This window comes from Galleria mellonella, unplaced genomic scaffold (genome assembly GCF_026898425.1).
Source record: "Galleria mellonella isolate WM207_F2 unplaced genomic scaffold, CSIRO_AGI_GalMel_v1 utg1053, whole genome shotgun sequence".
Classification (NCBI taxonomy): domain Eukaryota; kingdom Metazoa; phylum Arthropoda; class Insecta; order Lepidoptera; family Pyralidae; genus Galleria; species Galleria mellonella.
This window is the reverse complement of record NW_026441968.1, coordinates 1,671,949-1,688,091: the sequence shown is the minus strand read 5'-3', so window position 1 is coordinate 1,688,091 and position 16,143 is coordinate 1,671,949. Positions and strand designations below refer to the sequence as shown.

The 16,143-nt window shown below is 36.8% G+C and overlaps 1 protein-coding gene across 2 annotated transcripts; it reads left to right on the top strand.

Annotated features, from left to right (window-relative positions):
- The first annotated feature begins 81 nt into the window (after positions 1 to 81).
- LOC113520963 (trafficking protein particle complex subunit 12) lies at positions 82 to 15,373 on the top strand. 2 transcript variants are annotated; one of them, XM_052903298.1, is made up of 11 exons: positions 82 to 301; positions 457 to 647; positions 1,108 to 1,188; positions 1,814 to 1,894; positions 3,080 to 3,260; positions 6,039 to 6,196; positions 6,570 to 6,713; positions 7,447 to 7,593; positions 11,099 to 11,265; positions 12,564 to 12,687; positions 13,310 to 15,373. In XM_052903298.1, the coding sequence occupies exons 1-11, from the start codon at positions 172 to 174 to the stop codon at positions 13,556 to 13,558; spliced, it is 1,653 nt and encodes a 550-aa protein (XP_052759258.1). In that variant the 5' UTR covers positions 82 to 171; the 3' UTR covers positions 13,559 to 15,373. The 2 variants fall into 2 exon arrangements, with proteins under 2 accessions (XP_052759258.1, XP_052759257.1); XM_052903297.1 differs by having other exon boundaries at positions 83 to 301; positions 391 to 647.
- The last annotated feature ends 770 nt before the right edge of the window (positions 15,374 to 16,143 follow it).

Sequence of the window (16,143 nt, the reverse complement as noted above, 5' to 3'; positions counted from 1 at the left end):
TATCTTTGCCTCAGGAACAGAAGATTGTCAATGTCAATACAGTCAAAAGTCAATGTCAACATTGCAAATTATGTGGCAAGTGACATATTAAAAAAATAAATAAAACTGATGTAATAAATAAATAAATAATCAGTACTTTAGGTATTTTTCTAATCTTTAAAGATACAAAGTATGGATAATAAACCGTCGTTGAGCCAGTATTTCGGCAATACCGATGTACCGCCCGCGTCCCAGTTTTTCGATGAAATCGGTACATCGCCTTCGGATATGATACAGAGTGTTTATTTAGGGGAAAGTGAGGGTAAAAGTTCAAATATATTAAATGTTAACTTCTTAATATATTTTTTAATATCTTTTGCTAGTTACTTTATATGATAAATTTATCTTTAGGCAATAAAGTGACATCGAATCAAGTTTTTCCTCAAACAATGACGGCCTCTTTCAATCAACATTCAGGACCTCAAGAATTGACGTTTTCAAGTGTTTTGCCCACTGTGAGTGGATCTGCATCGGTGCCAGCCACCAGCTTGCCTGATCCATCGACATTCTTTGATACGATAGGGCCAGAACCTCAAATAGGAGCACCTAAAAGTAATTTAGTGAATCCGGCCATTATCACTGAAGCTATGGATGGCCTCAGCATAAAGGTAATCAATCTATTTTCACACAGCATCCTTTGTAAAATACTTGAAGGGAACCAAATGCTTTATTTGAACACTTTATTGCACATGTTAATAATATATGTAGTTATAACAAACAAATATACAAATGGTAAATTTAATACTGTAAAAGTTTTATTCCAACAAACCCAGAGTGAGTAACATGTGTAAAATTTACAAATATGCACAGTATACCATGTTATGTGCATGGTACTGTTTATATCTATAGGTGACAGTTATCATTTTCTGTCAGGTGGTCTATCACATTGATTTTCATTCTAATTTTCATAAAAAATACAAAAAAAAAAGATATAATTTGTATATAATCAGCTATCGATTAAACTAAAATAAGTCTTATATATATTTCTTGCTATATATAATTTATTTATTATTATAATTTCAGTTTCAGTATGGAATGTACCTGTGCAATAATTTAATTTTGTTTCAGAATCAACCAGTGGATAAAGAGGCGGATAGAAGAAGGGATGCATGGATACCTAATGATGAAGCCAAGAAAACACTGATGAAGGTCTGATAATGTCAATATACTGCTTTACTAATATTGTAAATATGACAGCAAAAATATCTGTGCTTCACAGATACTTTTGAATTGATTTATACACAATTTAAATTTTAACTATTATTTATTTATTTATTTATATATCATCATCTTCCTACCCTTATCCCAATCATTTGGGGTCGGCGTAATATGATTTTATCCATATTACAAAAAGATTTGGTTTTTAGTTTTATGACCGGCCACCGGCCTGACATCAACCCTCTTTGGGAATGCATTTGTTGGTGGTTTCCACAATCTATGGTATGGAGGAAGGAGGATATATATATATATATATATATAAAATAGGAATTTTGTGATCTTACTACATATATTTATTTGTTCTGACAGTTATGTACATCCAAAAGTCATCAGGGGAAGTATTATACCTATGTTGTAATGCTGACATATGCATATATCATTAAAAAATTTAAATATGTTTTAAAAATAAGTTATATTTAATAAATTAGATATTTTTATGTTTTTCTTGATTCTTAACATGTAATTTATACATTTTCAATACAACCATTCTATGTATAAGACACCACATTAGAATTTCCTGTGTCATAGAATTATTCTTATTATTTTTTTTTTCTAGGCTCAGTCATCACCTAAAGGCTCATTCTTTCCAGAGAGGGAGGTACTAACTATGCCTGGCTTGGTGCTTGAAGAGGAACTTGTAAGTCCTCATACACATACAATGTATTTTAATCCACCAATTAAAATTTATGAAAACTTTACAATACATGGGAAAATAGATTGGTTTCATGGATGAAAATGAAACACTAATACCTGTACTATTAGTTTATGCTAGAGAAAGTACCAGAAGATAAGTGAAGAAGGAAATGGGTCAGTTGGCCCATTAAGGAAATTCTCCATAAATGAACTAAGATAGGTAGCTGAAGGGCCATATGTTGGTATTAGAGATGCTAATCCCCATTACTATAATCTCATCCCCCTCTGTTCAATAGACAAGTACATATGCAAATACCTCACAATTATGAAACAACAAAGGTTGCCTGGAAGAGATCGCTCTTAGCGATAAGGTCGCCCATTGTTTTCTCATTGTGATTATTTCTTGTAATTGTTTATATTTATAATAAGTTTACTATTGTAATCTTTTGGAGGAAACAATAAAGAGTATCTATCTATATATGATGTAAATTGGTACATAAATCTCAAATCATGATTTTTTTTTTATTTATCTGCTCATGTCTATAGGTGATGGTTACCACTTTCAATCAGGTGGGCCGTTAATTTGTTTGCCATTCTAAATTACATAAAAAATAATTCTTCCGAACTGCTTAAATGATTTGAAGACAGAATATAATAAATAAGAAATATAATGAAATTTTATAAATATGTATTATTTCTCTGATAATAGTTTTTATACGATAAATAAACCCAGCAGGTGGTAGGGGTCAAAACAACTAGTATGTGATAAAAAAATTCGAATTATATTTAAACCTTCAATATAAAACTATTTTCCATTCATTCCAATATCTCTTCTAGTTTTCATTAAAATTAAAAAAGGCACATATATACTCATTTATTACATGTCTTCGCTTGCATTTGGAGGTGGGTACTTTTTTTTTAATGGATGATAATGGAATGGTAGCCCCACCTGCGCTATCGATATCATAGTGAAGGATGATAGGTGATGATGACACTGGTTAGTTAGTCCATCATGATGAATACACCTGGAATTCAGCATGATAGTTTCCAAGGGGGACCACGTGGACGTCGACCTGATAGGGTATATTGCTAGTAATGGGACTGATAGTCCGCATTACTAATAATCCCCTAGACACCTGGGGAAGGCATGGCACATCTGGTCTCCCCTTATATACGCGTATGTCCGCAGGCGGACGCCTTACACGAGGTGGCGGTGAAGTACCTGGGCGTGAGCTCGGCGGGCAGCCGCGGCGTGGTCCGCGCCGAGCACGTGTCGCGCGACGAGGCGGGGCTGCGCGAGCTGCTGCGCACCGGCTACCTGCGCGCCGCCCTCAACCTCACCGCCGTCCTCATCACCGCTGTCGGACAGGGTATTGTACTTTTTTTATAAATAGTTGAAGATGGAATAGTGCACCTGCCTATGCTAACGGTGTACCATGGGGGGCAGGGATTGTTAGTAATGGGGAGGTTTTTTTTTTAATAGGTGGGTAAAAAACACCTAAGGTAAGTTAATGGTCGAGGAATTGGCAACAGTCTCTATAATCATCACCAAAGCCTAACTGCGGTTGCTGGGGGGAAAGGGATTGTTAGCAATGGAGTTTGGCAGCCCCATTGCTAGCAATATGGTTCCCTCTGAAAGCCATCGTGAACAATTCTTGTTGAATTCTTTAGGATGGGCTAACTGACCCGCTACATCCTCACCTATCATCCTTCACTGGTGCTCCGCCGGTGTATACCGATAGCGCGGGTGGGGTTACCATTCCATTATCATCCATTAAAAAACAGTCCACTGTGAATCATTTAACCATTAAAACTCCATTGCTAACAATCCCATTTCCCCCAGCAGTAGACTGATAACGGCTAATAAGTTGATAATGAAAATAAATATTAATTCAACTATTAAATAATGATTTTTTTATATCGAGACAATTTAATGAACATTTAATAGAATAAATATTACTTTTACTATTAATTAATTAAATTATTAATGTAATTTCTTAAGGCTACAGCTAGTCGACAAACTGTAGCCCTCACAAGACAAATATATATTTTTAATGCAGTGTAACCATCTTATGTAAAAAGATTTGCACTCTTAGATTCATTGTATTGTAAATTAACACACAAATATATCGCGTTTTAATTTAATATCCTGACATCTATCGAGTAATTATAATAACTAAAAAATGATATAATAATAGAGGGTAGTAAAAACAGTTCTTTATTTACGTACTTGTATTAAGGTAATTTTATTGTCTTAAAATATGAAACGACCCTCCTTTGGTTGCCGATTATGTCCTAAACTTTAAGTATTTAGAATTTATATGTATGGTTTTCTTTTTTTTATTTAACATAATTCAGTTGGTTTTTATATATATAATTATGAAAACAGCTGACTCGTTGTTTTATCAGTGTTCTGTATACTTACGCACACAATCTATTTTGACGTATTATTTAATATATAAAATAAGTATTTACGCATTGCAACCAGGTCGACCTCCTCGCGGTTCTCCCTGGAAACTATCATGGTTAATTCCCGATGAATTCATCATGATAGGCTAACTGGCCTGTTTTCATTCTCATCTATCACCTTTCACTGGTGCTCCGCCAGCGTATCCCGTTAGCGCAGGCGGGGTTACCATACCATTTTCACCCATCAGAAAAAAAACCTAAGGTTATAGTATTTTATCGCCGTATGGTCCCGACATAGAATGGGCCACCCCTTCCTTTCCCGTTTGTGTCGTAAGAGGCGACTAAGGGAGGTCGTGTGATGGGCAGCAGCGTCCCTCTTGAAACATCTCCAAAGCCTAACTGCGCTTGCCAATCCGCCAACCAAAGGTGGCAGCTACTAGCAAAACCCTCCAAGCGGGAGGCTTATGTTCAGCAGTGGACAGTTAAAATGCTATTACACAGTTATTGAATATTTAAATGACCAAAAAATGTAATAAAATATGTAATATATAAAAAAATACGTAAAATATAAACCATAATTTTATATGATAATGACATAAAGAATATTGTAACTTGGAAAATGTTTGGACTTCATAATTGTAATATAATGTAGACTTAAAACCATTTTAACATTTACATACCTTTGCGAGGTGCTGCATGTTGTGTGCCTATATATGTATGTAACTTCTTATTGTACCATGTAGCAAGCGAATTAATGTGATTTGATTTGACTTGAAATGCGAGATATATATATGGCGATAGATTTAGATAGACAACGTTTTAACCGCCGCCCATGATCACCCACAACATGAAAGACATTGCAGGTGTGCTGCTGGTTTTTTTTAAAAGGAATATGCTCTTTTATTGAAGTTTTACTACTATATTAATTTCATTAATTGCCTGGTTTATCCTGTAGTCTGGTAATTACTTCTTCAAAGCAATATAAATTATATATAATATTAGCTTTTACCCGCGACTTCGTCCGCGTGATTGGGATGCGTTTACCGACTGGTATAAAAAGTAGTCTATATTCTTTTCCATCCCTTATAGTTTTAATGATTTTTTTATAACGCTGTGGTGACAAATATATGGCGTACGGGAAGGCCGCGAGGAGGTCGACCTGACAGGGTATATTGCTAACAAAGGGACTGGTAGTCCGCATTACTAACAATCCCTTCCCCCCCTGACATTATTAGCGAGTAACATAAGCTTTTAATTATTTATATCAGCTGATAACTGTTAAACATAGGCTTGTCCCATTTGGGGGGGGGGGGGGGGGAGGGGCTTTACTTATAGTTACCACGCTTGGCAGGCACGCTGCTGCTATATCCCTCAATCATTAAGTTTCCTTAGCCGCTACTTACGATAGCCACGGGAAAGGAAGTGGCTGTCCATGCGAACCCGGGCTGGACCACTAGTTCATAATATTTTTTTATAGGTGATAATGAAATAGTAACCCCACCCGCGCTATCGGTATACACCGGCGGGGCACCAGTGACGGATGATAGGTGAGGATGAAACAGGTCAGTTAGCCCATCGTGACGAATTCAACAAAAATTGTTCACGATGGTTTCCAGGGGGAACCACGTAGAGGTTAACCTGATAGGGCATATTGCTAGCAATGGGGCTGTTAAACTCCATTGCTAACAATCCCTCCCCCCAGTTCATAATATTGGTAAAGACTACTTCGTGTTACCCAGGCGTCGGTCGCATGCACCGTCCTACGAAGCACACGCCCCGCTCGCTGCAACTGTGGCTCACGAGGTTCGCTGTCATGCTCAGGATCAAGCTGCATGAGCCGCTGCTCAAGGAGGCCGAGCAGTTCGGTGATTTCAACAAGCCGGATATGTTTTATCAGGTACTGGTTAGATTTCATTTATTTATTGTCTTGCCACCGCCCCACTTGGTGATAAGTGCCAACCGTCGCCTATAGACATGAGCAGTACCACGGACATAACAGAGTATACTGTTTCACCCATGATACCCCCCATGCGTTGCCATTCCTGAGGACTCGGGTGTTATGCCTCTGTACCCTGTAATGTCATTGCCATATCCCACCCTTCACACCGAAACTCAGCCATGCAAACACAACTGCTTCACGGTTGAAATACAAATGGGATAAATGTACCCAATTCTAATTAGCTTATTGTTGTCATGTATAATTATTTATTAAGTTATTACAGCTTCCCTAAAATGTAATTAATAAATTAAATTTCTGCTTTAATTTCCAGTTCTATCCGGACACGTACGAGAATCGAACCGGTAGCCTGGTGCCGTTTTCGTTACGCCTACTGATCGCTGAGCTGCCGGGGCACGTCGGGAAATCGGAAGAGGCTGTCGATAGATTATATTCGATGCTCGACGTCATACAGCAGGTATTTTTTAACGTCTAGAACAATCAGCTCTGTCAGTAAATTGTAGATCTTGGGTCTAGTCGAGACGACCACCCCTGTTTTATATAAGAGCTTTTAAGTACATTTTAAATTAGATTTAAATAAACATGGAATGAGTTTTCTTTTGTGGTTCTGAGTCGCGTAAATGACAAAGCAATCCGCCGTCACTATTGGATACGGGGATATAATCCCAAATATGGGAGATGGACTTTAAGTCCATCAATGTACACATAGGATATGGTTAATGTGGATTATTTTTATGGGATGGTAATGAAATGGTAACCCCGCTTGCGCTAACGGTATACACTTGCAGGGCACCAGTGAGGGATGATAGATGAGAATGAGAAGGCAGGTCAGTTAGCCCATCGTAATGAATACACCTGGAATTCAGCACGATGGTTTCTACGGGAACCACGTGGAAGTCGACCTGACAGGGTATATTGCTAGCAATGGGACTGATAGTCCGCATTACGAACAATCCCTTTCCCCCTGTTTATATATATGGATAGGTCATGAAACATACATGGAGTATGGATGTGAATAAGGAAAATGGAGGCGTTTGGAGGCCTCTTAGGACCAGAAGTCCAGGACGAGCAGCCCCTTGGTAAACAGGCGGGGTTACTATTCCGTTATCAAGACCTCTATTTTCATCTGTTCATAATTAATTAAAAAAGATCTTGTCTCATTACTTAAAAGATTTTTTTTTTTATTACAGATGCTGTCAAACCTGCGTGCGGGTAAAACTGAGGACGGTACAGCCACGTTATCGTCGGACCAGGACCGTAATGAGTCCATCAGGCTGTGGACCGGCCGGGAGACGAGGGTGTTGCATTCTATAGTCAACTGCAGTATCGCGCTTAAAGTAAATATATTGAACTAGCGATGAGTCCTGGCTTCGCACGGGTGCGATGATACAAGTGGAAAGATGAATTAGTTATAATTCAAATTTTAGTATTTTATTAATTTATTTATTCATTAGTACATATATGTCTACATGGCGGACTTAATGCTATAAGCATTCTCTCCCAGTCAACCTTAGGAAAGTGTCAGAATACTCAAATGTGGTACTAGTAATTATTGATATACATACCTACTAAAATTTACATATATAAACAAATAAATATATATAAGCACCAGAGGGAGACTTTGTACAAAAGTCGATTGCTTGGGTACCTCTGTCCCATTCGTGTTTCAACCGTGAAACAGCTGTGTTTGCATGGCTGTGTTTCGGTTTGAAGGGTGGGATATGGCTGTGAATTTACTGGGTACAGAGGAATAACAACTGAGTCCTCAGGAATGGCAACGCATGGGGGTTATCATGGGCGAAACAGTATACTCTGTTATGTCCACGGTACTGCTTATGTCTATAGGCGACGGTTACCACTTTTCATCTGGTGGGCCGTCAGCTTGTTTGCCATTCTAAGTTGTAAAATATATATACAGTGGACCCCCGGTATCCGGCATTATATACTATCGATATTATAGACCACTGCCTAAGACCCCTAGAGTCCGTATTTTTTTACGAAAGAGTACCTTGTAATCCGACAAATTACATATCTAATGACGAGAGTCTATACTATATTATACGTACATATGTATGTACTTTGAAGTACAAATCAGACTTAATTTATGTAAGTCGAATTTAGTAAATTAAATAACAATTGAGAGATTACGTTTTATTATAAAATTAAGCATAAATGCACATATATATCTACCAAAATAATCAAGAATTATTAATCAAAATCATGTAGTGAATACTATATCAAATTATGAAGCTTTGAAATACATATTCATCAATTTTTTTTTGTTTAAGGTTGTTATAACGCGAGATCAGAGCTTTGTCCCTCAGTCTTCTCAAAAGTAAAAGTTCGTTGTAGGATGTACCATTCTCTTCAGCCCATTGTAAACCTAGCTCAAAAGCGTTAACTGCGTTTGATCTGTGACTTGTGGAGCAGTTGCAATCACGTCGTCGTTATCTTCCTGATCGTTTGTTGTATTATTAGAAACCTCTTTTATAATATCTTTGTCAGACATTTCAAGAAAAACATTTTCTTCTTTATCCATTCCACGGTACCAGACTTCAAATCTTCCGGACTTATCTGTGTTTCAGTAGAGACTTGTTCTATAACTTCCGAAGTTACACTGATTTGTGGATCGTTGCTAGGAGTGGTGATTATATCTGGCCATAACTTTTTCCAAGACGATTTAATAGTTGATGACGGTAACGCACTCCACGACTGACTAAGAGCAAAAACCAAGTCTTTCATATTAAATTCTTTTAAAGTTTTTTCTATTGGTTGGTCTTTTGATACGGCTCTCAAAAGTAGGTTTTTTTTATAGTCTTGCTTAACAAACTGAATGATGTTCTGGTCCATTGGTAATCATATATTAAGAAACATCGCAGTGATGCATATACCGGGAGCGTTATCATTATGATATTTTCTAACTTCAGGTACGAAGCATTCATATATATATATGCACTTTTTGTCCGTAATAGTGTACAGGTAAATCAATGTTTTTGAATGCCCTTGGTTTATTAGATTTCCCAATGACCACCATCTTAAGCGCGTGTGTACCTGCAGCATTAGCATGGTAGTATGGTTACACGCTCTTTACTCACTTTTCGTCCAGGTACGTCTTTTTCGTTACAAGAAACGAAAGTTTTGTTAGGCATCACACGCCAAAAAAGCCCTGATTCGTCTGCATTATACACCTGTGACGGGTCAAGATTAAAATCGTTCACCTTTTGCAAAAATCTTAATTTAAAGGGCTCTATGCAGGTGGCATCGTTAGAAAGTTTCTCTCCTGTAATAGTCATTAAACGTATGCCATGACGACTTTTAAAACGTTCTAGCCATCCTTTGCTGGCCATAAAATCATCTTTTTTTGTTATTTCCTTATAAAAAAACTTAGTAACATGGGTCCCGAATGCCTGTTTCTTTCCTGATATATATATATATATATATATATATATATATTGTATATATATATATATATATATATTTTTCTTTATTGTCAACGTTTTGTGCTTTCGCTTCTGGGTTTGTGACGACATTACTAGGTACTACATATACTTAATACACAATGAATAAATAGTAAACAATGAACGTACGCTAGGCCGTATCGCTATCACTAGTAGTCAAATTCAAACTAAGTAAAACAATGCATATGCGTCGATAGCGGTGGCGCGTACGAGTTGTGACCTGTTCAAACTTGCGTGATCTATATTAGCAAAGATTGTCAAACATAATTCTGTCATGTCGGATTACAGGGGGCGCCGGATTAGACAGGGGCCGGATTATCGGGGGTCCACTGTATATATATATATATATATATATATATATATATATATATATATATATATATATATATATATATATATATATATATAAGAATAATAGATATTATTTTATTATTAATTTTATTGTACTTTAATAGATAAATTGACACTTAGGGTTACTTTGTTGTAATTTTCATAAGGATCTCTATTTTTTTTTTTAGATAATATATAGCCTTTGTAACTCGCTGATAATGTACCTTCCTATAGGTGAAAGAATTTTTAAAACCGATTGAGTAGTTTTTAATTTATTCTTTATATAAACAAACATACAAAAAGTGTTGTTATGTGATCTTGCATAGAATGGGCCACTTTTTTCTCGTGGGTATCGTAAGAGAAGACTAAGGGAACTTAATGATAGAAGGAGGGACAGCAGCGTCCTTCTTAAAATATCTCCAATGCCTAACTGCAGTTGTAAACCCGCCTGCGTGTTAAGCGTGACAACTATTGGCAACCCCCTCCCCCTCCCATCCCTCTAGGGGGAATCTTATGATTAGATAGATAGATATCTATCTATCTATCTAGCTGGTAATAGGAGCCGCCTCAGCTGTTGCTATATATGTACAGTTCCAGCCACAAGTACCTATACAGCGCTGATTTTCAGGCGGCCCCTTAACTCCTTTACTTTTAGCACGCGTACGGGTCGCCAAGACTCAACACGCTTAACAACAATTAGCAAAACGATTAGCAGTGGGCAGTTATTTATTTATTTTTTATATTTTTTTTTATACAACTTAGAATGGCAAACAAGCTGACGGCCCACCTGATGGAAAGTGGTTAACGTCGTCTATAGACATGAGCAGTACCATGGACATAACAGAGTATACTATTTCGCCCATGATACCCCCCCCATGCGTTGCCATTCCTGAGGACTCAGGTGTTATTCCTCTGTACCCAGTAAATTCACAGTTAAAACCTGATATGATGATGATGATGAAGTTATGATTCAGTAATGTAATACCAGTTTGCATAATGATTATCAGTTGATCAGCCCTTCCTAGTTGTACAAAAAACAGCAATTTGTTTCCAGGACTACCGTCAAGCTGGCAAGATACTACTATCTCTCCAGCAGCAAGCCACATCGTCAGTACAAAGACGGGCCCTCTCCAGCGCGTTATGTCGACTGTGGCTGTTGGCAGGGCATATAAAGGCCGCCCAGGTCTTCATGGAGCAAGCGAGGGAGATCAGACATCATATGTTAGTGAATTACCATTTTGTTTTCAATACAGTTTTCTGGAGCAAGAGTATGGATGTGTTCCACCATCTTTACAAAATTTTAATTATCAACCGACTTCAAAAACAAAGGGGTTTTCAATTCGGTTGTATTTTTTTATGCAACTCAAAATGGCAAACAAGCTGACAGCTGACGGAAAGTGGTTACCGTCGACTATACACATGAGCAGTACCATGTATATAACAGAGTATACTGTTTCGCCCATGATGCGTTGCCTTTCCTGAAGACTCAGGTGTTATTCCTCTGTACTCTGTAAATTCATATTTATATTTGTTCAAATTATTAAAGTTGTTAAAGTAATGTTTGTTACCTAATAACTCTATCAGTTATAAAACGATTTCGAAATTTATTTTTTTATTTGAAAGAATACAGAATGATTGTTCCATAGAAATTTCATTCTTTGACACTCGGTTCTCTCTGCCTGCCCTACAATATCTGATTGTACTATTTTCGATAGTAATAGAAAAGTTCAGTAAAAATTCAAATCAAGTAACATATGATGTAAGTACATATGACAAGTAAGGTCTGATGATGAATACAAAAAGTGGCTGTTGGAACTCTTAATCTACTCATGATAAATCATCTATAAACAATTTGAGCTAATTTGGTTTGTCTCATCAAAAAATGTAGCCCTATGTAGTACCCGGAGTGAAAGGTCGATGGACCGTTCGTAAGGGTCGAAAGGTCCGAATTTGTCGTCAAAAAGTATTAAAAATTAAAAGGCAAATTTGTCGTCAAAATTATGTCCGTCTTCTTTTCAGTCTTTTGTCTAAGTCCTTTTGTTTTTGTGCCGAACTGTCAGTTTTAATTGTAGAATGTCTTAGCGGCCAGCGAGAAAACCGGTCAAAGAGGCCGCAACACAGAGTCTGATGATGCCTAACCCCTATAAAACATATGACTTTTTACCACCTTTTTTTTATACAACTAGAATGGCAAACAAGCTGACGGCCCACCTGTTGGAAAGTGGTAACGGTCGCCTATAGACATGAGCAGTACCATGGACATAACTGTTTCGCCCATGATACCCCCCATGCGTTGCCATTCCTGAGGACTCAGGTGTTATTTCTCTGTATCCTGTAAATTCACGCCATATCCCACCCTTCAAACCGAAACACAGCCATGCAAACACAACTGCTTCACGGTTGAAACACGAATGGGAGAGAGATGCCCAAGGAATCGACTTTTGTACAAAATCTCCCTCTGGTTGTTTGTAAAGTACCTATTATATACTACATAGTTAAATATATCTCATACACTTCAGATGTCCAACACCTGACGTACGGGAGTATGTAGACTTGGGATTGATTGACATAGCCCATGGGAGATATCAAGAGGCGTACACCAACTTCGCCAGAGCTGCAGATCAGGAGCCCACCAATATTATGGTAAGAAGCACATTGGTTTTATCATTGATGATTATTAAAAGGAGAAAGGGATTACTAATAACGGTGTTAACAGGTTTTTTTTTTTATAGATGATAATGGAATGGTAGCCCGGCCTGTTCTATTGGTATACATTGGCAGGACACCAGTGAGGGATGATAGGTTAGAATGAAAAGACAGGTCTCTTTTTTTTTAATCGGTGATAATGGAATAGTAATCCCACCCGCACTATCGGTATACACCGGCGGGGCACCAGTGAAGGATGATAGGTGAGGATGAAGCAGGTCAGTTAGCTCATCGTGACGAATTCAACAAGAATTGTTCACGATGGTTTCCAGGAGGAACTACGTGGAAGTCGACCTAATAGGGCATATTGCTAGCAATGGGGCTGTCAAACTTCATTGTTAACAATCTCTTTCCCCCCGAAAAGACAGGCCAGTTAGCCCATCGTGATGAATAATACACTATAAATTCAGTACGATAGTATCCAGGAGGGCCACGAAGAGGTCGACCTGACGGGGGGTACATAGCTAGCAATGGGATTGCTACTCGGCATTGCTAACAATCCCTTCCCCCCGAAAATCCAGGTTACAATTACTAATAATAATTATAATATTATTTTCAGGTTGCCAACAACCTGTCGGTCTGTCTGCTATACATGGGACGATTGAAGGAGGCCATCGCTGTACTCCAGAAGGCGATAAACTCGGACCCAGAGCGAGGTCTCAACGAGAGCCTACTCATCAACCTCTGCACGTTATACGAATTAGAATCGTCAAAGACAAACGAAAAGAAGCTGAATTTGTTGAACATGCTGTGTAAATACAAAAGTGATACAATACCTAATGTGTTAGAGTGCCTAAAACTCAGTTAATGTAATAACAGTATTGTTGAATTAATATGTACTGACTTTGTCATAGAGGTACTTGATAAGTGAAAAAATTTCTGATAAATATATGTAGGGTACCTCTGTACATTGATGATGGAAAAAGGCTATCACCTAATACCAAGTAGATATTTGTTTTGTATTTTTTTTTTTAATAATGGGTGATAATGGAATGGTAACCCGCCCGCGCTATCCGTATACACCGGCGGGCCACCAGTGAAGGATGATAAATGAGGATGAAGCAAGTCAGTTAGCCCATCGTGACGAATTCAACGAGAATTGTTCACGATGGTTTCCAGGGAGAACCACGTGGAGGTCGACCTGATAGTGTATTGCTAGCAAGGCTTCATTAGACCCCATTACTAACAATCCCTTCCCCCCTGTTGTATTATATTGTAAAATCTTTATTGTACATAATTCAAATTAAGCACTGAAATATTATTTAATATACAATGGCGGACTTATCCCATAAAGGGATCTCTTACAGTCAACCTTTGAGAAGCTGAAAGAAAACTATAGAATGTATAAGGGTAATAACCGTACAATTAAAGATAAACTAAATAATACCCAGTAAAAAATTGAATATATAATACAATAAAAACAGCTGTATACACCTACATATGTATATATATATATATATATATATATATATGTTTCGGTTTGAAGAGTGGGATATGGCTTGAATTTACTGGGTACAGAGGAACACACACCCGAGTCCCCAGGAATGGCAACGCATGGGGGGTATCATGGGCGAAACAGTATACTCTGTTATGTCCATGATACTGCTCATGTCTATAGGCGACGGTTACCACTTTCCATCAGGTGGACCGTCAGCTTGTTTGCCATTCTAAGTTGTATAAAAAAAAATATATAATAGATATAATAATAAACGATAAATAAGCTGTAATCAAGTTCAACCAACATTATTGTCAAATAACATATATGCAAAACATAAATATTTTATTGGTAGGAGTCAAGGTGGAAGATGGATTATTTATTATGGATAAGATGTTAATCAAGTGACCATTTCATTTTTATATACTCGCCCGATACCCATCTGTACTAATATAATAAAGCAAAAGAGTTTGTTTGTTTCAACTCTGGAACTAGCAGTCGGATTTGAAAATTTTTTTATTACATATTATAGTTTATTTCTTAAAATTATAGGTTACTCAATCTCGACGAGACCACGGCCGAAGCCGTAGGTTACAGCTTGTATTTTATAAAGTACTATACACATCCACAATAGATAGGAAATAATTAAAGATTGTATCCTAAAAAAAAGCCAGCTTCAATCTTGACAAAACCAGTTGTTTAGATCTAAAAAAATACTGAACCGAGTTTGATAAATTTTCTGTCGGATCAATCTGTAAATGCATGCTTTTAGATAAAAAAGAATTTTCCAAATAGATTTAGAACTCGAAATTATGATACAAAAAAAAAAATATCCAAATTAAGACCTTGCTTCTTGTTAAAGTCGGTCAAAAATAGTTTATCGCCAACTTTCTTTATCTATAGCCTCTAAACTTTATTAGAGTAACAATATCTGCCAAATGGCAGTTACTTGCTTAGTTTGCGGTTTTTTTTTTATGCAACTTCTGTATAAAATTATTATATATAATTTATGGTATTGTCTGGATCTCATAGAGTTATGGTGTACCATTGTATCGATGAGACAATAAACAGACAACAAATAGTTTTGTTTATATAATATAATGAACCAAAAAAGTCCGAAATAAAAATTATTATTATTATTATAATAGATAGTGAGATTATTCAACAATTAAATTATTTATAAGATTATTATCTTGTTTTATTTATCATTCTTAATAGATATATTAATTACCTTAATAACTCTTATTAAAAAAAAAAGAGAAAAGAAACTTCAATAGCTAGAGATATACCCCCAAAGATTGGCAAATAGTACATTACTGTAGCGGCCAGCAACCGAGGAATTGATGGAGGGAGTCCATCAATAATGTATAATAAATAATATAAAATTGTGGCCAAGGCTTGTATAGTACTTTTCTCAAACAATGCGCGGAAATCAAAAACACAATTTTACTTTTTAAATTCAATGACGAATAACGAACAATAATATTTTTTTACGCGCCATAATGTTTCTTTGTTTTTTTTTTTTCAATAAACAACTTTCTATTTGCAAGCCAGTTCGAAATTTAAATAAAACCTTTTATTAGTTACCTTATTGGTAGCCATGTTTCGAAGTAAAAGGTCTTTCCATTTTTAAATTACAGGACTGATATGAGTTTACGTAGTAATTTATCTGGCCGCAAAACACGACAGACATGGATTTTCATACAATTTTTGCCGGCCACTGCCCGCATGTGTCTGGCCAGTAAGGCAATTTTGATTTATCTCTAAGAAGATTGTCAAAATAATGCATGCATGTTTGAGAAAAACATATTGCCATTGCAGACTAGGATAAAAAATAGTCGAGCAATGGTGGCAGAAAGATTTACTATAAATGTATGATAATGGCACGTGGTTGGATGAAGTGGGTGGACTACCTGGGATAGGTTGGCACCAGGAAATTCCTGGGTCTTTTCAGGATG

What these genes read in the sequence shown, in the direction of transcription:
- LOC113520963 (XM_052903297.1), top strand. Translation starts at nt 172, where the DNA reads ATGGATAATAAACCGTCGTTGAGCCAGTATTTCGGCAATACCGATGTA. An exon ending in TGGATGGCCTCAGCATAAAG is followed by an intron (nt 648 to 1,107) that starts GTAATCAATCTA and finishes ATTTTGTTTCAG; the next exon opens with AATCAACCAGTGGATAAAGA. An exon ending in TGGTGCTTGAAGAGGAACTT is followed by an intron (nt 1,895 to 3,079) that starts GTAAGTCCTCAT and finishes GTATGTCCGCAG; the next exon opens with GCGGACGCCTTACACGAGGT.